This window comes from Hypomesus nipponensis, chromosome 3 (genome assembly GCF_054491055.1).
Source record: "Hypomesus nipponensis isolate SF chromosome 3, ASM5449105v1, whole genome shotgun sequence".
Classification (NCBI taxonomy): Eukaryota; Metazoa; Chordata; class Actinopteri; order Osmeriformes; family Osmeridae; genus Hypomesus; species Hypomesus nipponensis.
Genome location: NC_140363.1, coordinates 4,280,945 through 4,300,574, shown reverse-complemented (window position 1 = coordinate 4,300,574; position 19,630 = coordinate 4,280,945). Strand labels below are relative to the sequence as shown.

General features: G+C 41.3%; 3 protein-coding genes across 7 annotated transcripts; 2 read left to right on the top strand and 1 right to left on the bottom strand.

Annotated features, from left to right (window-relative positions):
- Positions 1-361: 361 nt before the first annotated feature.
- scml4 (Scm polycomb group protein like 4) lies at positions 362-6,084 on the bottom strand. Of its 5 annotated transcripts, none has more exons than XM_084683237.1 (8): positions 6,065-6,084; positions 4,623-4,855; positions 3,769-3,898; positions 3,237-3,437; positions 2,839-3,000; positions 2,238-2,450; positions 1,843-1,988; positions 362-1,745 (listed from the first exon to the last, which is right to left on the bottom strand). In XM_084683237.1, exons 2-8 carry the CDS (start codon positions 4,848-4,850, stop codon positions 1,620-1,622), a joined length of 1,206 nt encoding a protein of 401 aa, XP_084539363.1. In that variant the 5' UTR covers positions 4,851-4,855; positions 6,065-6,084; the 3' UTR covers positions 362-1,619. The 5 variants fall into 5 exon arrangements, with proteins under 5 accessions (XP_084539363.1, XP_084539361.1, XP_084539362.1 ...); XM_084683235.1 differs by lacking the exon at positions 6,065-6,084 and adding an exon at positions 5,844-6,056; XM_084683236.1 differs by lacking the exon at positions 6,065-6,084 and adding an exon at positions 5,305-5,488.
- Positions 6,085-6,709: 625 nt separating this feature from the next.
- On the top strand, positions 6,710-10,803 carry afg1la (AFG1 like ATPase a). Its single transcript, XM_084684560.1, has 13 exons — positions 6,710-6,830; positions 7,219-7,418; positions 7,496-7,547; positions 7,637-7,738; positions 7,917-8,047; positions 8,172-8,271; positions 8,397-8,455; positions 8,652-8,734; positions 8,911-8,981; positions 9,210-9,310; positions 9,559-9,699; positions 9,850-9,960; positions 10,134-10,803. Exons 1-13 carry the CDS (start codon positions 6,710-6,712, stop codon positions 10,260-10,262), a joined length of 1,401 nt encoding a protein of 466 aa, XP_084540686.1. The 3' UTR covers positions 10,263-10,803.
- A 120-nt stretch (positions 10,804-10,923) lies between these two features.
- On the top strand, positions 10,924-19,579 carry foxo3a (forkhead box O3A). Its single transcript, XM_084684559.1, has 2 exons — positions 10,924-12,296; positions 16,220-19,579. The coding sequence occupies exons 1-2, from the start codon at positions 11,760-11,762 to the stop codon at positions 17,534-17,536; spliced, it is 1,854 nt and encodes a 617-aa protein (XP_084540685.1). The 5' UTR covers positions 10,924-11,759; the 3' UTR covers positions 17,537-19,579.
- Positions 19,580-19,630: the final 51 nt, after the last annotated feature.

Below are 19,630 nucleotides of genomic sequence, written 5' to 3'. Positions count from 1 at the left end.
ATTTGACCAAGAGGACACGGTCGGAGAGCAACACGTAGTGGCCTTACAGTAGCCCTCTGTAGCCTACTTCTCGACGGCTGGTTCCGAATCACCTTGGCTACACCCTTCTCGTTGGTCTGTTTTGGGTAGGGGTATATCCGAGTCATGACATCAGTGTGACTGACAAGGGATTGAACCCAGGTCACTCTTATGACAATAGCACCCGCTCATAACCAGTTATAGCCTATCGCTCGAGGGCAACATTTTTCAAAATATGACTGAAGATATCGGTGTTATTCGTTCATTATTCATAAGAAAACTTTTGTTCAGAGAAGTAAAGCTACAACGTCTACAAAGACTTAGCCTTCATTTTTTGTTTTCTTAATTTAATACTCACATACAATACACATCCAGGTTAAATACACACATAATTGTTTTCATGTAAACTTCACAACACAAAATCAAACAAGATTTTAAACCACATTGTGAACATTAGCACCTGTCTTTACTAATCCAGCGGATCCTCTGACACTGTGTTCATTATGATTTAAAAAAATAAATAATGATCATAAAAAGCATTGTCTCAGCTTGATCTCAGTTGGCATGATGGAACAGTACATCATGTCAATATCTGTTACAGCAGCATTCACTTACAAAGGTTAATACTGTGAAAAGGATGCATATTCTACGCCAAAATGGCATACAAAAGAAATATGATAAGATAGCCTGGGAAGTCACCAACGTCTTCGCAGCGTGACATTCCTCTTCTATGACCTTTTTCTTTTCATTAGTTTTGTTTGCCATGCTATATAATAATAACATGGTAAAAGACATTTACAGGAATGGTGAATGATATCAATCAGTTTTTATAACTGTGTGTATAGGCAGTGGAGATACTTGATATAATCTTGATTTGTCAAACATAGTGTTTATATCGAAGCAAACAGGCATTGTGTGTTTGTTTTTTAACACATTTACAATACTCTTAATAAAATTATATAGACATATAGACAGTCAATTTAGTATATCTATATATTGGTTACAGTATTTTGTGTACAAATTTAATTAAACGTAAGCTAATTCTGTGTAGCTAATAACAGAATAAGTCCAAATATTTTCTGCATGGATTAAATGCTTCTGATAATTAATATATACGGGTGTTTTCTAGCTACATATTAGATCTAGATTAAAATTATTTTTAGGAATTGAGAATCTAGATTTTAGACTCTAGTCTCTGGAATGTATGTTCTAGAATCTAGATTCAGGATGTTTCACAGTCTGGGACTAAGTCCAATATAGGAAACTGACAAAAACAGTGTATCACAGGATGTGCATTTAAAGATTTTTGTTTCAAGACACATCTCAAAATGATTTAGTCATGTGTTTCTTCACAAATGATTTCAGTGTTCTATCTATCCTGTCAACAAAACAGCTTCCATGTAGATACCATTATCAGTAATGACTCTACATGTTGTATTAAACAAAATAAGAAAGGTAATATTCACAACTTTAGACCAGAGATTCATTGATCAGTTGTCTTTAAACTAAACTATAGTCTCGAAATGCAAAACTTATATAAGCAATATAGTACACTGTGGAGTCCCACCATTTGGTAAAATGGAAATAAAAAGAACAAAAATTCAGAACTTGGTCTGCTTTAGTTTGTCGATGTGGTAGCACAACTTCAAGGCTGGCCCGAGCTTCAGTCCTAGGTATTTCATAATCATGTCACTCTTCAGAAGTAACAAAGCATTTCCGTCTATCTCCTGTGGAAAAAACAAAAAGTTAGGTTAGGGTGGTGATGATGATGAGAGCCACACGTACCACACGCTTACTGTGTACGGATGCTGTGATCAGGCTTACATGTTTCCGGAAGACTTCCACATGGGGACCCAGGGACTGGGGATCTGCATCCCGGATGAACCACACCACGTCTTCCACAGACCAGGCGGAGGGGTCCTTACTTGGGGGCGGTTTGGACTCCTGGCCCTCAGGTGACGGGTTGTAACCTGTGGAGCAGGGGATACAGCTGCTGATGAATGACTTATAAGTAAAGAACAAAATGTAAACTGCTGTCGGGAAGATAGAATAGGAAATAATTAGAAAGCTCTGCTTATATTTTCTAGGGTTATGACAGAACAATGGCTTTAGGGCAGGTCAAAATTATTTTTATCCCCATGATTACTGTGTTTGTCTTATTAAGTGTGTTATTATTGGATTCCCTCAGCCTTTATCTTGTGTAGACTTCACCTCCCTACCAATTCTGTTGGTCTCCATGAAAGAGTTGCCGTTGGGGCTGGACGTCTGTCGGCAACTTCCCTTGGGGAACTGCTGAGACGAGCGGAACCCATACGAGGACTTTGGCGAGTAGGTGGAGCTTATAGAGCTGAAGGCAGAGTCACCTGGATCCCCCGAGTACTGCTTGGAGTCTGATGGGTCTAGAAGGTACCCCTCAGCCATCGACGTTTCTGCTGTTTGAGATACAAAAGACTAAGTATTCATATAGTATTCAATTATATTCCATTTATATCACTTTACTGATTAGCAATATCAATGTTAAAGTGAGGTGAATTTAATACCGTATACGTAGTGTGGGCAGTTGAATTGACAGGAATTACACTTGAAAAAGATTTAGGGATGTTTTGAAATAAGTACAGGACTAGTTGTGATGATTCATGTGCAGTACAACAAGGAGTTTTTATTCCAAGTGAAGTACTAATAGTGCATTTACTAAGTGCTGCAGATATATTCTAGTCATGGACTAGCTTTAACAGTCAGTGTCTGTGTTTTTTACGATGGTGCAACAACATCGTTCCAACTCCAACATTGGATAATTTGGTCATTGTGAGAGAGTGCTACCATCGGAGTGGTAGGAGCCAGAGCTGTGCTGGGTGATGGGCTGGTCACTGAAGAGGTTTTCACAGTGCAAGCTGCGACACAGCTTCTTCAGGAAGCGCAGTACATAGCCAATACTGTTCACAACAGGGAGACTCAATAGGTGTTGTTTCCCATCAAACGTGGCTGAGAAAAACACATGAAAGTATTGCAGAAAGTCATGTATCATAATTCCAGTGTTTATAATAAAAATGATAGGATATATGCCTTGAATAAATGAAGTGAATGATCATACTCTTATGTACCTTAAATTACTGAAGTTTATATATAAAATATAACTATATAATTAACTACTGAATAACTTCTAATAATGATAAAATAACTACTGGAAAATAACCAGAGTGTGATCTACATTTGCTTACCTGATATTTTCTCCCCTCCATAGCCCTGTGTGAGCAGAGTAAACACAGCTTTCTGCTGGAAGGCGCTGTCAATGCAGCCCTGGACGGCCTGCTGTAGCACCACCGAGGGCCGGTCAGGTCCAAAGTGATCTGGGAGCTGGTGGACCTTCTTCCTGTCCAAGTTAGGCCCCATGTTGGCCTGTTTGTTAATGTAGATACAGACTGTGGAGGGAGGAGAACAGAGGTGTTCAGTGATAACCTTACGGATTACTGTTTCTAATTGGTAAAAAGTATTTCTTGGTGCGCAGGGAAGTTGCAGCTAATTCAGAAGTGTCTCCTGATTTGAATATCTCAATGTAGCAATACGGGTCATACTATACACATGGCAAAGCATGATTATGTTAAACGTTGATGAATCTTTAGTCCTGTCCGAACCAGCACATGGTCACACAAAATCCCTTACATTAACGTTGAGCCATTTTGTAGTCACCCTGATCCAAAGCGGTGTAAAAATAGCACCTCCACAGGGCCCAGCTGGGCTTGCCGGCCTCACCTGTGAGCACCTGGGGCGTGGCGGAGTGGGGGATGGTTGCGGCGTCTTGGGGGATCGAGCTCATGTCCGGCTCTGGGGTGCTGCTGGGGGGGGAGATGGCCAGCGGGGTCATCCCCATCCTGGGCTTCAGCTGCAGGTGGAAAAACACGTTAATTCTGCTGTTCTGATTGTTTTACTAGTTTACTATTGTCACACTGCTATGTTTTTGCTGGTGAAAGATTGTATTCCAGTTTGTGCACTGTACTGTAAATCTGTTTTATGTTGTATACTGGTATGTCATGTTGACTTTTTGTCTTGTTTTCTTATTGCAAATGAATTTCACTCGAGCACAATCTACTTATTTTAATTATTTATTACTTTTACTTATGTTAATTGTGTGTTGTTTGTTGTTGTTTCATACTTGCAATACTTTTTTGAACTGTTGAAGAAGCTACAAAAAAGTTTTTCATGGCAAAGTATTAATCCTGTGTACTAAGTATTTGATCAATAAACTTTTATATTTTATATCTTTATATCTTTTATATCTAGATTGTATATCTATAAAAATGCATGGAGCTTTAGGGCTTCTAAAAGTTAAGACGCTTAAGCTGATATATTTACACAGAATGTTACATGACATTGTTGTAGACCATCTGTGGCATAGTGCACAACTTGGAATACCACTGCTGGTGTGTTTACACAACAAAATCACTCAAATTTACAAAGTATTTTTACATACACAGCAGTCATTTGTTGGTGCTACCACTTCCTCGCACCAAAACAGGTAAATCACACCAAATCTGAAGGACATGTGGGATGTGGGCATCATTAGCAGTTTGAAAACAGGCTCCCACTACTATCCCCATCAGACTGACCTTGAAACCTGGCTTCCTGCCCCTCTTCTTCGGCACTTTCAAGGGAGGGAGAGACTCAGCATAGCGATTTGGAAAATCCATCTTGGCAACATTGCGTAGCGGGGGTCTCCCTCTCTTCCTGCCTGGTATCTTGCCCGGCTGGCTGGGGATGAACGACGGGCTCACTGCAGCCGATTGCATTTCACTGTTGCTGTCTGCTTTCTGTGCTGTTGCTGCAGGTACACTCATTTGAGCTGGAGATAAGAGACAAATGATTACAGATAAATCAATCCTTAATTTTAGATGTATATTGTGATTAACATCACAATATAAAAACAGAGCAAAACAGAAGCATAGGCTACATACATGTCTAGATACGTTTTTTAAATTATTATTATAAAACATTTTACTGAACAGTGCACGCCAAAATAATTACTCAGAAATCAATTTACAGTACACAGTGCCTTATCATACACAGTGCCCTATCATGACTTCATCTGAAGATGCTGAAGTAAATTAGCATAACAACATTAGCATAAAGGCATCAATGGCTTACTGTGTGTATCCAGCAGAGCAATGCAGCCAGTTACAACATTTAAAGCTCCAAAAACCCAGCAACACAAAAGGCACCCATGCATAAAGCTCACAAACATGAAACATGCCACATCCCGTCAAATTAGCGACTACCGGGGGCTTTCGTTACCTGACGCCTTCTAGTTCTAAACGCTTGAGAGCCAAGCCCTTTGTCTCAGTATCCCAGAAGCATGGACAGTAGGAGAAGGTTTACGGCACAATCCCTCAGCAAGCTGGGAAAGCCATCTTGCACTCTGCTCTTATCTGTTGCCTGCCTCTGTATCCGAGCTCGGCGCTCGATGCTGGGCGGCTGCACGGCACTCAGGCTGCAGACATCTCATTAAACTAATGCATTCAGCAGCCAAGGAAGAGGGAGGGAGGGGGGAGGGACTGACTTCACCATGGCTACACAGCTATGAATTACCATTACGATGACAGCTTTCACCCTAATCTTAAAAAAACAGCCCCAAGTGCCAATGCTGGAAAATAAAAACCTCCCAAAACAAGTGCGTGGATGTCTCAGTTATGAAGCAGGACGTGTATACTGTAACCAACTCACTGTTTACATGAATTGCATTAAAACACCGTTGCATGTTACAGTAGAATATATAGTAGCCTAGGCAGCACCACAATGGAAACAATTGCACTGAATGGTCAATATGCACTCACCATCCAGATAAATATGGATAGGAGAGTATGTCCCTTATTAGCTCAGTCCTTATGAATTTTCTCTATTATTGTTTGTCTGCTTCCAATGTCTTGAACAGAGCGTACAGTGGAGTCTCCAAGCAATGCGTATTCCACTGTAATATAACGTGTGTTTGTGTGTGTCTGTGTGGAAAGAGGGGTTGTTGGTGTGTGTGTGTGTGTGTGTGTGTGCATATATGTACCAGTTCTAGGAAACGTTCCTCTGTTGTCATGGCAACAAGCCTGAAACACCCTCTCATGGTTTGCGTGTGCAACTGAGGCTTAATACAGAGTGATATAATTAGCCTAGACAGAGGACATCCTCACACTGCTAATTACAATAGAAAATTAATTGCATACGTAATGTGTGCACATATTCTCACCATATTTTTTTTCTTTCTCTCTCTCTCTTTTGTGTAGTGGATAACATCTAGCCTCTGCATCACACATGTTGTTCTTTGTGAGGCTCTACTGTTGTGTTAATCTATCACGTCCAGCAGAATGGTCAACATTTTAAACATAATATTGTTTAATAAAACAATAGAGTTGCAGAATAAATGATTTACCCATAGGTCAGAAAATGAATCGATTATTACTAAAAAGGTTTTTCTTTGATGCCAGGGAATGCAAAAGGAGAAGATAATGATGATATCTCGAGTTTAGCACGATACAGTCATCTACACAAACTAAATATTGTACATTATTCATGTTGCAAAAGAAAGGGTAAAAATGAATGGATTGCAGCGAATACCTGCCCAGGGCAAACATCGCCCTCTACAGTAATTTCTGATGCTATTTAATGTCTGGCCTAGTTGGCTAATAAAGTTACATTTCTTTTAAAAACAAAAATGGCGACGTGCATGTTTTCAAATATGTCGCCCTTGGTGTTGCCAACTATACGATTTCTCTTGAAAATGCAATATTCTACAAGGACGATAACAATGTATATGACGGACATTTCCAGACGAGGTGAAACTATTATTTTGGCGAGTGAAAAATGTTGTCCAGCAGTACTAGTTAGGGCATTAGCTGGCAAATTACCTTTACTTCAACTGAGTGGCAGTTCTTGTCAGTCGTGTGTTATGTTACATCTGGTTTTCTACGAGGTTTCTTTTTGCCGGTGATGTCTGTCACCGTAAAACAGCGAAATGTTGCATCTAAATGCTTACCGTTGGTTGACATCTTCGGATCGATCTTGTAATGCAGTATGCAGTAGGCAACGGGTAGCCAGCCAGCGTGTCAACCTTTGAACGTGGATGGTCTCTGTGGATGGTTAGGTACTGTTTTTGGACGAGGTCGTCCAACATGGTAAAAGCCACTATTGTATTCTCTTCTTTGACTTTCTCTCTATCCGTAGGTTACACTGCAAATACTCAGTCGGTTGAAAACTGCATCAGTGCCTCCGGTTTCAGTGGACCACTTAAACATTACAACGGTCTTATCAGGGACGGTGCACTGCGTGAGGATCCTCAGCAAAAAGCGGTGATTGAAAAACTGGAGGAGATGCAAAATACACTGAGAGGTTACAGTAACCAGCCAACATCGCTCTTTTCCAAAGTAAGCACGTGTCATTCACTTGTTACCATTGCCCACGATGTCCCTGAATATTAACTGGTTGATTTTATATCTTACAGTTCTTCTCAAAGCCTAAACCTCCAAAAGGCTACTACATTTACGGGGATGTTGGTAAGGCGCCCATCCCTTTTGTAATATCTGCTTGACTTAACTATGATGAAAAGTCACACTCAATCATTGTCATGTTTTTGTGCCACTAGGTACAGGAAAAACAATGGTCATGGATATGTTTTATTCACATGTGGAGACTGCCAAGAAAAAGAGAGTTCATTTTCATGGCTTTATGTTAGACGTACACAAAAGTAAGTTAAGTTTATCTAAATATACTTTTGGTCAGCTATAGATACCATAGCTATGTTTGCCATACATACATAGATGTTATTAGCCTACATTCAATTTAATGAAAGGTACAACATGTTTTTACTATATGTTTTTACTACTGTTAGCAAACTACTATGTACTGTGACTGTGTGTAATTAGGAATACATCGCCTGAAACAGAGTATGCCCAAGAGGAAGGCCGGAAAAATGGCTAAATCATATGACCCAATAGCTCCAGTCGCAGAGGAGATAAGCATGGAGGCTTGTCTGCTGTGCTTTGATGAGTTCCAGGTACGATAGGTAGACATATTATTTCACATTGTCTTATACATGAATGTACAACAGCATTCAATATTTGTTTGACCAGTTGATGAACTAATAACTGATTAGTTATTATGCTGATCCCATCCCTCAGGTCACAGACATTGCAGATGCCATGATACTGAAGCAGCTCTTTGAGAACCTGTTCCTGAATGGTGTTGTGGTTGTGGCCACTTCGAACAGGCCTCCCGAAGGTGAGAAGCAGGTGGACACTCTGGATTCAGCGTGCTTAATAAAACATGACTGTTTGTCATGACTGTACATCCACACTTTAAAAGACAGAGTAAATATTAACAATGCTCTGTCTGTGTCTTTCTAGATTTATATAAGAATGGACTTCAGAGGGTTAACTTTGTCCCATTCATCGCTGTGTTGAAGGTAAAGATGCTCCATGTGTTATTATGCTTTAATGATACATGACTCAGTGTAACCACATTTTGCCATACCTTTTATTCTTTCAGTCCTATTCAGTTTTTTGTTTTTGATGTTTTCTAGATTTATTTAATGAGAAAGGAAGAACCGTGCCTTTTCCAAAGTTTATTGTGCAGTTACCCTTCTCCTTTCTCTCTTGCAGAATTATTGCCAAACTCTCAGATTGGATTCGGGGATAGATTATCGTAGAAGAAACAGACCATCGGGTGGAAAACTCTACTACCTGTAAGAAGTGCATGGGGTAGACCCATGCACTTTTAAACACTGCGATAAAATATAGCTATCCAGCGATAGATATATCGATAGATATATTTTATTGCAGTGTTCAAAAATGTTATTTGTTTTTTGATCTTCAGCAACCAATTGATGTCCATATGAAATGTATTTTGATGTTACTTTAGCTCTAGTGAACCTGATGTGGAGGCAACACTGGACAAGATGTTTGATGAGCTGGCTTTCAAACAGAATGACAGTGAGTTGGCTGTTTTGTTCTTAATGCCATAAGATCTATCATCTTATGGCCTCAGCCATATATAAACTTCATTTGTGAGTAAAATCTCACCCATGTGAAATGTATTCCTTTTGTACTCTTTATTAAATGAAACAAATCTGTCATGTTGGGAAGTCAATGTTGTAGTTGTATTAGTTCAAAACAATTTCAGTCCCAATTTTATTCTTATTATATTTTTCTTCCCTACAGTCACAAGACCAAGGAGGCTTCAAATCCAAGGCCGGAACCTGGATCTGAGCAAAACTTGTGGAACCATAGCAGACTGTACATTTGAGGAGCTGTGTGACCGGGTGAGTCAGCCTAATCTCAAGTCGCACTTTTTTCAACAAGGTCTTGCATAAAAAAACGATTGCAAGCGTGATTACATAATAATATTGATTAATATTTTAAAACTTATGTTTGTAAACATACAGGTTTTTGAACATTTATTTTTAGTCCCCCAAGTATTATATTGAATACAATATATTTAAAGAAGGAGTTATATAAAATTATAATTGACTAAATAATTATTTGTGGCAGATCGTTCATGTGTTTTCAGCCCTTAGGTGCCAGTGACTACTTGGAGATGTCCAGACTGTTTGACACAGTCTTTATCCGGCACATTCCCCTGCTGACACTGAACAAGAAAACTCAAGCACGGCGCCTAATAACACTTATAGATGCCTTTTATGATCATAAGGTACAGTAACTACAAACACCTTATGCAAGCTCTTTTTGAGTTTATCTGCCCGCCTGCCTTCCTATATTCAGAATTCAGTGCCGAACTGATGCAGGCGCCCCAGTGTGTGTATGGATGGGAAATGGCTCAGGCTTCTGGTCTTTGCTCCAGGTGCGAGTGGTAATTCTTGCGGACCATGCATTGGATGAGATCTTTGTCCATGAGGGACATGACGAGCATGATGAAAGCCATGTCCTGATGGACGACCTGGGGCTCAAAAGGGTACGTAGGAACCACATCCCCAAACCCTCCCACCCCATAATACTTTTCTTATTCTTGTTTGTGCTCATGATGTTCTGAATCTCACAAAGTTTAATATTTCACGGATGAGGCCTCATGACTGAAACACCTCTTATTGATGTGTGTGTGTTTTTTTTTTTTGCCTGAATGAGCAGGATTCAGCCAGTGGCCTGTCGATCTTCAGCGGAGAGGAGGAGGTGTTTGCCTTCCAGAGGACGTTGTCTCGGCTAACAGAGATGCAGACGGGAGAATACTGGCTGGAGGGGGACAGAAGCACCACCTAACAACTCAGCACTGCAGCCACACTCCCATGAAGCCAGGACAGAACAGCACTGAAAGCTGATATTTCTCATATCTGACTCAGCAACAATGACATGAAACCCACTACACACTGAAGGCAGTCAAACCCATGCTAAATATTTTTTCTGGAATAAGCTTTTATATTTTATTTTAAGACTTCATTGCTTAACTTTGCCATTGCACTTTACCAACTGACCGTACTGTACAGATCATCTTAAATTATACTTTTTAAATATGTTTGCTTTCAATACTGTCATATTGTGGCCAAGTATTGAATTGCAGTTTTATTGGCACATCTTCTATTTACTCACGGAAAGAGGGCTTTGGCAAATGTACTCTGACCTTTGAAAATGAAATTCCAATGGTGTGCATTAGAAGGTTATGAGGTTGGATGGAAGACGGCCTTCTGTTGACTTTTAATGATTTGTTAATTTAAAGAAATGTAATACCTTTATGTCTTCACGGTTTCATACTTTCATGTTATTGTGTGTATACCTTATTGTAATTATATTTCTTTGGAAATTGTCATTTGGAGGACATGAATTGCCTGTCATGCTGTCTCTTTAAGACGATCCGCTCAGTGCAATATAGGGGGCAGGTCTTCCCTTCTCCGCTGGGACTATTTGCACGGAGAGTCGCAAGGCAGCCAGCCAGCCAGTGATGGCCTTGTAGGGCTGTAGCTAGCTATTTGCGATGAAAGATTTGCACAGGATGAGACGACGAGGAGTGAGCAAAGAAACATTCCAAAATCCTCATTTCAGCGTGACACACTGCAGTGAAAGATTTGTCTTGGAAGAATGTATTATGCGGATATACAGAATGAAACTACAGTGAATCAACGCCTTGACGGGATTCACAGTCCGAGCTAATGTTACTGTGGACGGCTGGGAGCTGTCCTGTAGCTAGCTGCATGGATAATAAAGAAAATGGTCAAGATGGCAGCTCCATTCGGAATGTGAAGGTGCCCACATTTGTCGATGGGCAATGTGTAGAGGAAATAGAATGAGCAAGTTGTGAAAGAACGACGCTTTGCCTCTTCCCTGCGTTAACTCTTCACTGCGTACGGTTTTTCCACCTCGTCGCCGCACGTTTCCAAAAATAGTCTGCTGCAGTTTTTAAAACGTCTGCATGCACACTGTACACATTTCTGCAAATTGCATTGAACTGAGCTGTGGTCGGAAACGAAAAACAGTAGGGATAAAGGAATTCATACTCCTTTTGAGCGCTATTGCAGGCAACATTTTGTAGATTATGTCGCTATGAATATGGCTATCGCGATTTCCAGCATAAGACAGACGCACGTGGAGTTCAACTCAGCTGGAGGTGTGGAATGTGGACAATATTCGCTCATTATGCACTGAGCAAACTTGCCATCCGAAAATGTTTGTATAATCAAACCAAATGTATGACATTAATGTAATGCAACAATACTAATAGCTCTCAGAATAACTTGAACGATAAATTGCTTTAAAAAGCAAAACATGTATCGTAATATGGCTGAAGCGTCGCACAATGAACATCTTTTGGATGTTGCTATAGACCCAGATTTTGAACCCCAGAAAAGGCCGAGGTCTTGTACTTGGCCTTTGCCTCGTCCTGAGTCGGATGCAGGGAAGCCCGAACCGACCGACAACGACGTAATTCCAGAAGAGGAAGATGACGAAAGTGAAACAGTCAATGTTACCCTTCAGAAAACAAAGATCTCTAACGACCAAATCCGTACCACTACGCAACCGATAGAAGTTCTGAACCCAGCTTTCAAAGGGGAGAGGAACGACGGTTCTCCTTCAGCCACCCAAGTACTCGTCTCAGCGCTTGGCGGCTCCGCGTCACAGCCGAGGAAGTCCTCTACCCGCAGGAATGCCTGGGGAAACTACTCTTATGCAGACCTTATAACACAAGCCATTGAGAGCTCCCCAGAGAATAGGTTAACTTTGTCTCAAATCTATGAGTGGATGGTGAGGTCTGTGCCATACTTCAAGGACAAAGGCGACAGCAACAGCTCCGCAGGATGGAAGGTGAGTAATGTACAGCAGTGACATAGTCACATACATTACTGCAGATCCGAAATAAATTCAGATTTTATGAATAATGAAGGATGTGCAATATGTCATTGCATCAGTGTGCACATTGGAAAATGCTTAACTAGCTTTAATCTGGAGGGCCGAGAGTGGATAAGTAAACCAACAAAATTAAATGGTAACAATACAATATGTAGGGTTAGTATATAGCAGCCAAAGCCCACTTTATAAATCTTTGACATCCTTATAAAGCCCAGATTGGCTCATGAAACTGGAGCAAGGGAGTTAGTGTGTTAGGCTGATAACCAGATGTGATGGTGATGTGTATTTATGTTATGTAGGCTGTGTGTGCCAACCTGGTAGAAACAGGATGGGGCCTGCTTGCATTATAAATAACCCCCAACAGCCCAGATCAAAGATACTAAGGTTTGATTAGTCAGTCACAGTATCTGGAGCAACTGTATTTGTTTCTGCTTAATTGCTGTAAAAACTCTTCACAGTAACTTCCCTTCCCCTGAAGTATTTGGATTGTTTTCACATTGTGTAAATAATAATGATAATAATGATGGTGATAATTAAAATCCCAGTGAAGTTCCCCTATTTTATGGATCTACAAATCGTGTTGTACTGCATGGGACTGTGCGCAAGTGTGCCTGTTTGGTATCAGGGATTAGTTTGACCTGGAGAACCAATTCATCGGTCATGGAATCGAGTGTAATGAAAGCTTGTAGCTTTATGGGATTTAAATGGAGGGAGAGTTTATAAATAAATAAATAAATAAAAAGCTGGAAATAGGTTTGTAATCCAGAACAATTGAGGGTGAGAAATGGAATGTGTGTATATGCTTCTCAGTGATAAAGATAGGAGTATTTATTATCTTTTTGTGCTGTACTTGTGGCACTCAAGGTGGTTTTATTTTGGTAATCGAACCGGCAACCTTCTGATTAATAGCCCGATTCCCTAACCGCCCAGCCATCTGACTCCCTGTATCAATGTACAGCAGTGCAGTGTTTGTCAATATGAATGGTATGCATAGAATCAATATCAGTCTGTGAAGTTTGCATTCATAATTCACAGGCAAACCGGATAGCCTTTAATTTGAAATGGAATTAATGTAAGGGTTCTTAAAATGATGATGAGCATTCCTTGTTTTTCAGAAGTTTTTTTTTTTTTGGGCAGATTGAGCCAGTTCAGCAGGTTGTCCATCTGTGAAGGGGTTTGGGGAGGGTTGCGACCGTCTGTGTATAACACTGCCTGTAGGAGGTGCAGGACTAGTAATCAGGTCTTGCGACTGTAGCTCATCTGGCTCCCCTCTGGGGACACTTATCTTATTCAAGACGAGTCCCATGCACGGTTTTCAGCCATCGATGTCACAACCTTTTCATTCAGCCTACTGTAGACATTCTGTTCATCCTTTACAAAGGTTGATGACCGTCCTGTTTATGTTCCCTTTCAGAGAATGGTCCGATTTAGAACCTTTGTTTGTTTACTGTCAATGAAAAACACTTTTGTTACTTGTTCCCATTTTGCTGTCAGCTTTCACAAGTTCAGTGATGGGGGTCAGGAGTGGGGGGTTGCTTCTTCTCTTGGAGTCATTTGATCCTGAGAGTTTGTACGTCTCATCTGAGTGAAATCCCTTCTTAGCTTTTCATAATAGTCCAATGCAAGTACAATAATGGGGACCATTTCTACGTTTAAATCCGTTGTAGATTCGCCATTGGCTGTGGTGCTCTGAACCTCCATCTCATTGGCCTGTGGCCCAGAGCTGAAAAATCAATCAGCTGACTGTACACTATGTAGGTCAATGTGAGAGAAGCTGGTTGTTTTACTCCAGCAGTCAGACTGGATCCACTGGCATAGTTCCAGTCACTCATCAGAACAAGGCTTGTGGCTGCTGCAGTGCTGCCGGGCGGGGGAGGGGAGAAGGTAGCTTGACAGTTTGATCTTTCTGGTCTGTGTAGCAATGCAAGGCTAACATCATGGAGCATTTTTTTTTAATCTGAATGTCTGAGTCAAATTCTACAATGCAGAATAAAAAGTACAACAACCTATTTAGCCATCTTAACTAATCTAATGATATAGAACAGTTGTCCAGTTGTCATTTTATTGTTAAATGAAAGAGGTTCCGCATTGTAACGTAAGCTTAAATTTAAAATATTTTAGTTTAAGTGTTAATAATTTGTTGTTTTGTTGCATCAGTGTTGACGATTGTGTTGCATCAGATAATGCTTGCTTACTGGTAAGGTTCGTTTTAGAAATACCCCAAACCTTCTTGTTGTTGTATATAATTAGCAGGAAGACATTTTGAACTTTTGTACCTGCGTTTGTCATGTAAGTGAAGCCACCTGGGTGACAACTGTCAGTCTGTTGGCTTGAGACCATGTTTCAGGGTGGGTCTACTGATAAATGGGTTGTAGCATGTGTCTGTCTCCATGCTGTTCTAGGAAACATGGTATTTTCCCTTTCTACTCAGGCTTCCCTCTACTATATTCCACTTGGAATACAAATAACATAAGTCAGCAACATTTAAGATCAAGGGCAAAGCCTAAATCTGGTCTGGGGATGTCCATACAAACCTATTAATTATAGTGTTGTTCAGAGTGGTTGCCCAATCCAATCAATCTTCCCCTTCCAGGTCAATTATAGGCAAGGGAGGAAAATGGATAACTATCTACTTGCATTAAGATTCAGACCACCTGTTTGCTCCAAAGCGATGAAAGTGCTCACTGCTTAATCTAATTCTATAATTGGCTTTGAGCAAAGGCTTTGCTAGAAGTTTGATGTCAGCAGGTAATTCCGTTGAATCACACTATAGGAAGGAATAAGCATTACTTGTCCAATGTTCTCTCTCATGTTCCTTTTTTTTTTTTTTTTTTGCCCTCCAAAGGCCGATTTTGTGTTTGTGCATTAAATTCAGGAGGGTATACTGTAATGAAAATAACCAATACAAAGTGTTTCAGTCATACTGCAGCACTATACAGTATAGTGGACTGAGGCTAGCCCATATAGTACCCACCTTTTCTACCTGTAAGTACCTTTACTTTTCTACCTGTAGGTAGTACCTTAACTTTTCTACCTGTAGGTAGTACCTTAACATTGTGTAGGTAGTTCCTTTACCATAACTTTACATTGATGGTACCTCCTGTCCATGCTTTTAGGGTCTATTGACCTTACTAACACTTAAGTAGAGTACAAAGCAATAGTACGGTACAATATTTGAGTAGAGTGGGCTAGCATCTGTCTATTTTTGTCTACCATTACAGATTGTGGTTCAGACTGGAGTCAAACTGTCAGTTGTCATGTATGTTTTGTGACTTATTTGAGATGTATTGTTGCGCTGTTTCACAGACTCATCCTTGGTATTGTAACCACTGTAATACAGTTAGAACCGTGCAATTCAAGCCCTTGATTATCTGCTGCACTTTCAAGCCTCACTTTTGGAGGAAAGTGTCTGCTAAGTGAATAAATATAAAGTTGTTGCTTGGCCAGGAGTTAAGAAGGGACCGCTCCCCAAACCCATCATCTCATCTGCCAGCCTCTTTTTTCTGCAGAGATGAGTATGGTCTCTCCTCGGCTGCTGCAGCCTATGATCATACACACTCCAGCTCTTTCATTTTCTACATGCTTCAGAATATCTCTTGGGAACTTCTGTAAATCTTTCCCAGCAGCTAGAAATGGGTCACCATAAGGAGATGTGAAGGAATATCTCTGTAAGAAGAACTACCTTAGTTGTTTCCATCTGCAGTGTGATCTCCTAATGTATTATTCCTTTTAGCTTCATAGGCATACTGCCCAATATATATCGCATATATTAATATATATTTGATATCACAAATATTAAAAAACTCATAATAATAAAAAAGCATGTCAACTTCCCGAAATGCCCAATTCCAAACAAAACCTTTTTTTTTCCATTCCAGAATTCCATCCGGCACAACCTGTCGCTTCATAGCCGGTTCGTAAAGGTCCAGAACGAGGGGACGGGGAAGAGTTCTTGGTGGATGGTGAACCCAGAGGGCGGCAAGGGAGGCAAAGCCCCGCGGCGACGGGCCGTCTCCATGGACAACAGCAACAAGTACATCAAAGGAGCCAGGGGGCGTGCCACCAAGAAGAAGGCCTCCCTCCAGGCTGCTCAGGAAGGCAGCTCCGAGAGCTCGTCCAGCCTGTCCAAGTGGACAGGAAGCCCCACCTCCCGCAGTAGCGATGAGCTGGACGCCTGGACTGACTTCCGCTCGCGCACCAACTCCAACGCCAGCACCATCAGCGGCCGCCTCTCCCCCATCCTTGCCAACCTGGAGCTGGACGAGGTGCCTGACGACGACTCCTCCCTCTCCCCCATGCTCTTTTCCAGCCCCAGCAGCATGTCCCCATCCACCGGCCCCACCGGCCTCTCTGACCTGGCCGGGACCATGAACCTCAACGACGCACTCTCCGACAACCTGATGGACGATCTCCTGGACAATATCAGCCTGACGGCGTCCCAGAAGCCCCCTGGGGAGGAGGAGGATGGAGCCAATGCGCAGGGGAGTTCAGTGTTTACCTTCAGCTGCTCGGGGAGCAGTCTGGGCGTCCCCTCCGGCAGCTACGGCCCTAACTCCGTCTTCAGCCCGCCGTCCGTCACCAGCCTACGCCAGTCCCCCATGCAGACCATCCAGGAGAACAAGCAGGCCACCTTCTCCTGCATCTCCCGCTTCAGCGAACAGACCTTGCAGGACCTGCTCAACATGGAGTCACACAACCCCAACAACGTCATGCTCACCCAGTCGGACCCGCTCATATCGCAAGCAAGCACGTCCATCAGCTCCCAGAACTCTAGGAGAAACATCATGCTGCTGCGTAAGGACCCCGTCATGCTCACCCAGGCAGGTTCCGCTGCTGTCGGCCAGGCCCAATGTCCTGCCTGGCAAGCTGGCTTGTCCGCCTCCGCTAACGGGGGTTTGGGAGTAACAAACGACTCTGACCGCCATGAAGCTAAGCAGCATCTCCAGCCGTCTCCCAGCAAGAACTCCACTCTGCAGCTTGGCCCAGAACGTTTCCACACAGATTTGGATTTAGATGTGTTCAATGGCAGTCTTGAGTGTGACATGGACAGTATTATCCGTAACGAACTGATGGATGCCGACTGCCTAGACTTGAGCTTCGATTCTCACCTTGTCTCTGGCGATAATGCTAACATCAGCTCTGGGAGCTTCTCTAGCTCCAAACAAACCAGCCCCCAGAGCTGGGTTCCTAGCTGAAGCGTCATGCCAGAACATCAGAGAAAACAGTGGTGAACAAGGGATGAAAAGGAGAGTTCACCATGCTGAATTATGGAACTTGAGGGAAGAGAACTTTAAAATGTAAGCGTTAATTGATGTTTGATATGGTAGTGTGACTTTTTTATTATTATTGGGCATTACATTGGGTACTGTATTTTTAAATGTTAAAAAAAGGCATGATGGATGAGATTAGCAAATTTCTTGAGTCCCATATTTTAGAAAAGGAAGTTTGATCAAGATTCATAGTTGTGTTCGCTGGACATTGTGACCATGAGGTGTTATAATAACGCGTTATAATGAATGGATTTGTAGAGGTTAATGTGAAATACATGTAAATATACACTTTTTTTAAAGTCTCAGGGACCCATCTACATGATGAGCTGTAACACTCATGGAAATATTGTTTCACCCTGCTTTGCCTGTCATTACATCCTCTTAATTATACCTGATGCGACACAATGTTTGCCAAACCATCTGTCAGCCTCCTTGTTGAAGCTGGCCTGTTTACTGAACACCTGCAGAAAATGGTACATTGTTTTAGGAGTATTTTTTGAATTTCCCTAGCTGAATAAGAAATGAACAAATTTTTTGGGGAAAACATCTTGCCTCCATGCACCATTTCATGCAACAATGTCGTAAAGAGCAACAATGTTAGCTAAACGTGAAGTTTTTTCACAGTGTGATTTGTAAGTGTTTACTAGCCTTCCTGTCCCTGTGATTTTAGTAATAATTCTGAGAACTTCCTTCCTGACTGAAAAAGTTGTATGTTCACAAGGGATCCTGCCAGTTCCTTGCCCATCTTTTCTTCTCACTGCAATACTGGAAACCTCAAGAGTTACCACAATGGATAGAATAAAACGCTGTCTACAGAGGCTTCCATTACAGTGGAAATGTAAAGTGTCAATATAACATGTAGTCCTACATTATCTGGGTATGGAAGACAGAGGCCTGAGAAAAGCTAGCATGCTAGTTTTTAGGTGCTAAGGGGGAAACAAGTGAAAATGTCAGTATAAACATCTTCCTTGGTGCACTCCCTTTTGTTATCAGTATTTTCAACAGGTGGTGAAATAATTGTATTTTAAAAAATGTACAGGATTTTACAAATACATTGTATTAATATGTACTGTTAAAGTGTAGAACACTATCTTGAATTTTTGCCAAATTCTATCCAAGAAATATAGAAGTGGAGAATTTGCAGGAAGAGGTCGCAGGTTCAAATACCACGGTACGTCGCTTTGAACAAAAAGCGTCTGCGAAATGGGTAAAATGTAAATGAAGCAGTGGTAAGGTATGAACAATAACATTAGCAACATTTTAAAACGTTTACAATCGCTACAATGGAGAATTTGCCTGATTTGGCTCTTACCAGTGTGTGCAGTCAAACTTTTCTGCATTAACTCATCCTCTCTTTTATTCCAGGGAAAATAGCCTATCTTCTTTTACTTTTTATTAGGCTATTTCACGTAAATATGTTAAAATTGTGTTGGCTGTGTTTGCATGGCGCAGGCTGCTTTTGCGCTACGTGCGTTAGATCGCCCGCTCTCCTTCAATGCACTCTTGGCCTCCGAAGGGGGAAAAAAGTGACGAAGGCAAGCAGACACGGCACACTTTATTAAACATTCCGTGTAGCATCAGAAATGCGTCCTAGACTAGTCCAGGAGAGGAAAAGGAGAGCTGAAGAAGCCAATTAACAACTTTAGGCTATATGTCTACTTTGATGTGGTGTGACACAATTATTAATTCATTAACTAATTTCGGCATATATCATCATGGTCAACTTCATATCACTACTGGTTGTAGGGGTACCTCACCATGTACATTTAGTATTTATCGTTGGCCAATTTGCCAATGTAGATAAATTAACCCGAATTTGATTTTTAACGTCTTTGACAAAACACTCACTGCCAATTGTCTATACTTCTCATCAGCTCATAATGATGTTTGTATTTCCATGTTAATACCCACTAAGGATTGTAATGTAGGTTATACAACAAATGGTGCATGTAAATAAAGCTGGTTGAAGCACTGACGCTGCTTTTGTTATTGAATAATGAGATTTTACATAAAGATGTT

Excerpts from the sequence above, each read along its gene's own strand:
- scml4 (XM_084683233.1), bottom strand. The coding sequence starts at position 5,254 with ATGTTTGTGAGCTTTATGCATGGGTGCCTTTTGTGTTGCTGGGTTTTT. Across the intron at positions 4,856-5,157 it reads TGCTCTGCTGGATACACACA|CTCAAATGAGTGTACCTGCA; the intron begins GTAAGCCATTGA and ends TCTTATCTCCAG. Across the intron at positions 1,746-1,842 it reads TGGAAGTCTTCCGGAAACAT|GAGATAGACGGAAATGCTTT; the intron begins GTAAGCCTGATC and ends TTTTTTCCACAG.
- afg1la (XM_084684560.1), top strand. The coding sequence starts at position 6,710 with ATGGCGACGTGCATGTTTTCAAATATGTCGCCCTTGGTGTTGCCAACT. Across the intron at positions 7,739-7,916 it reads TATGTTAGACGTACACAAAA|GAATACATCGCCTGAAACAG; the intron begins GTAAGTTAAGTT and ends GTGTGTAATTAG. Across the intron at positions 8,048-8,171 it reads TGTGCTTTGATGAGTTCCAG|GTCACAGACATTGCAGATGC; the intron begins GTACGATAGGTA and ends CCCATCCCTCAG.
- foxo3a (XM_084684559.1), top strand. The coding sequence starts at position 11,760 with ATGTATCGTAATATGGCTGAAGCGTCGCACAATGAACATCTTTTGGAT. Across the intron at positions 12,297-16,219 it reads ACAGCTCCGCAGGATGGAAG|AATTCCATCCGGCACAACCT; the intron begins GTGAGTAATGTA and ends TTTCCATTCCAG.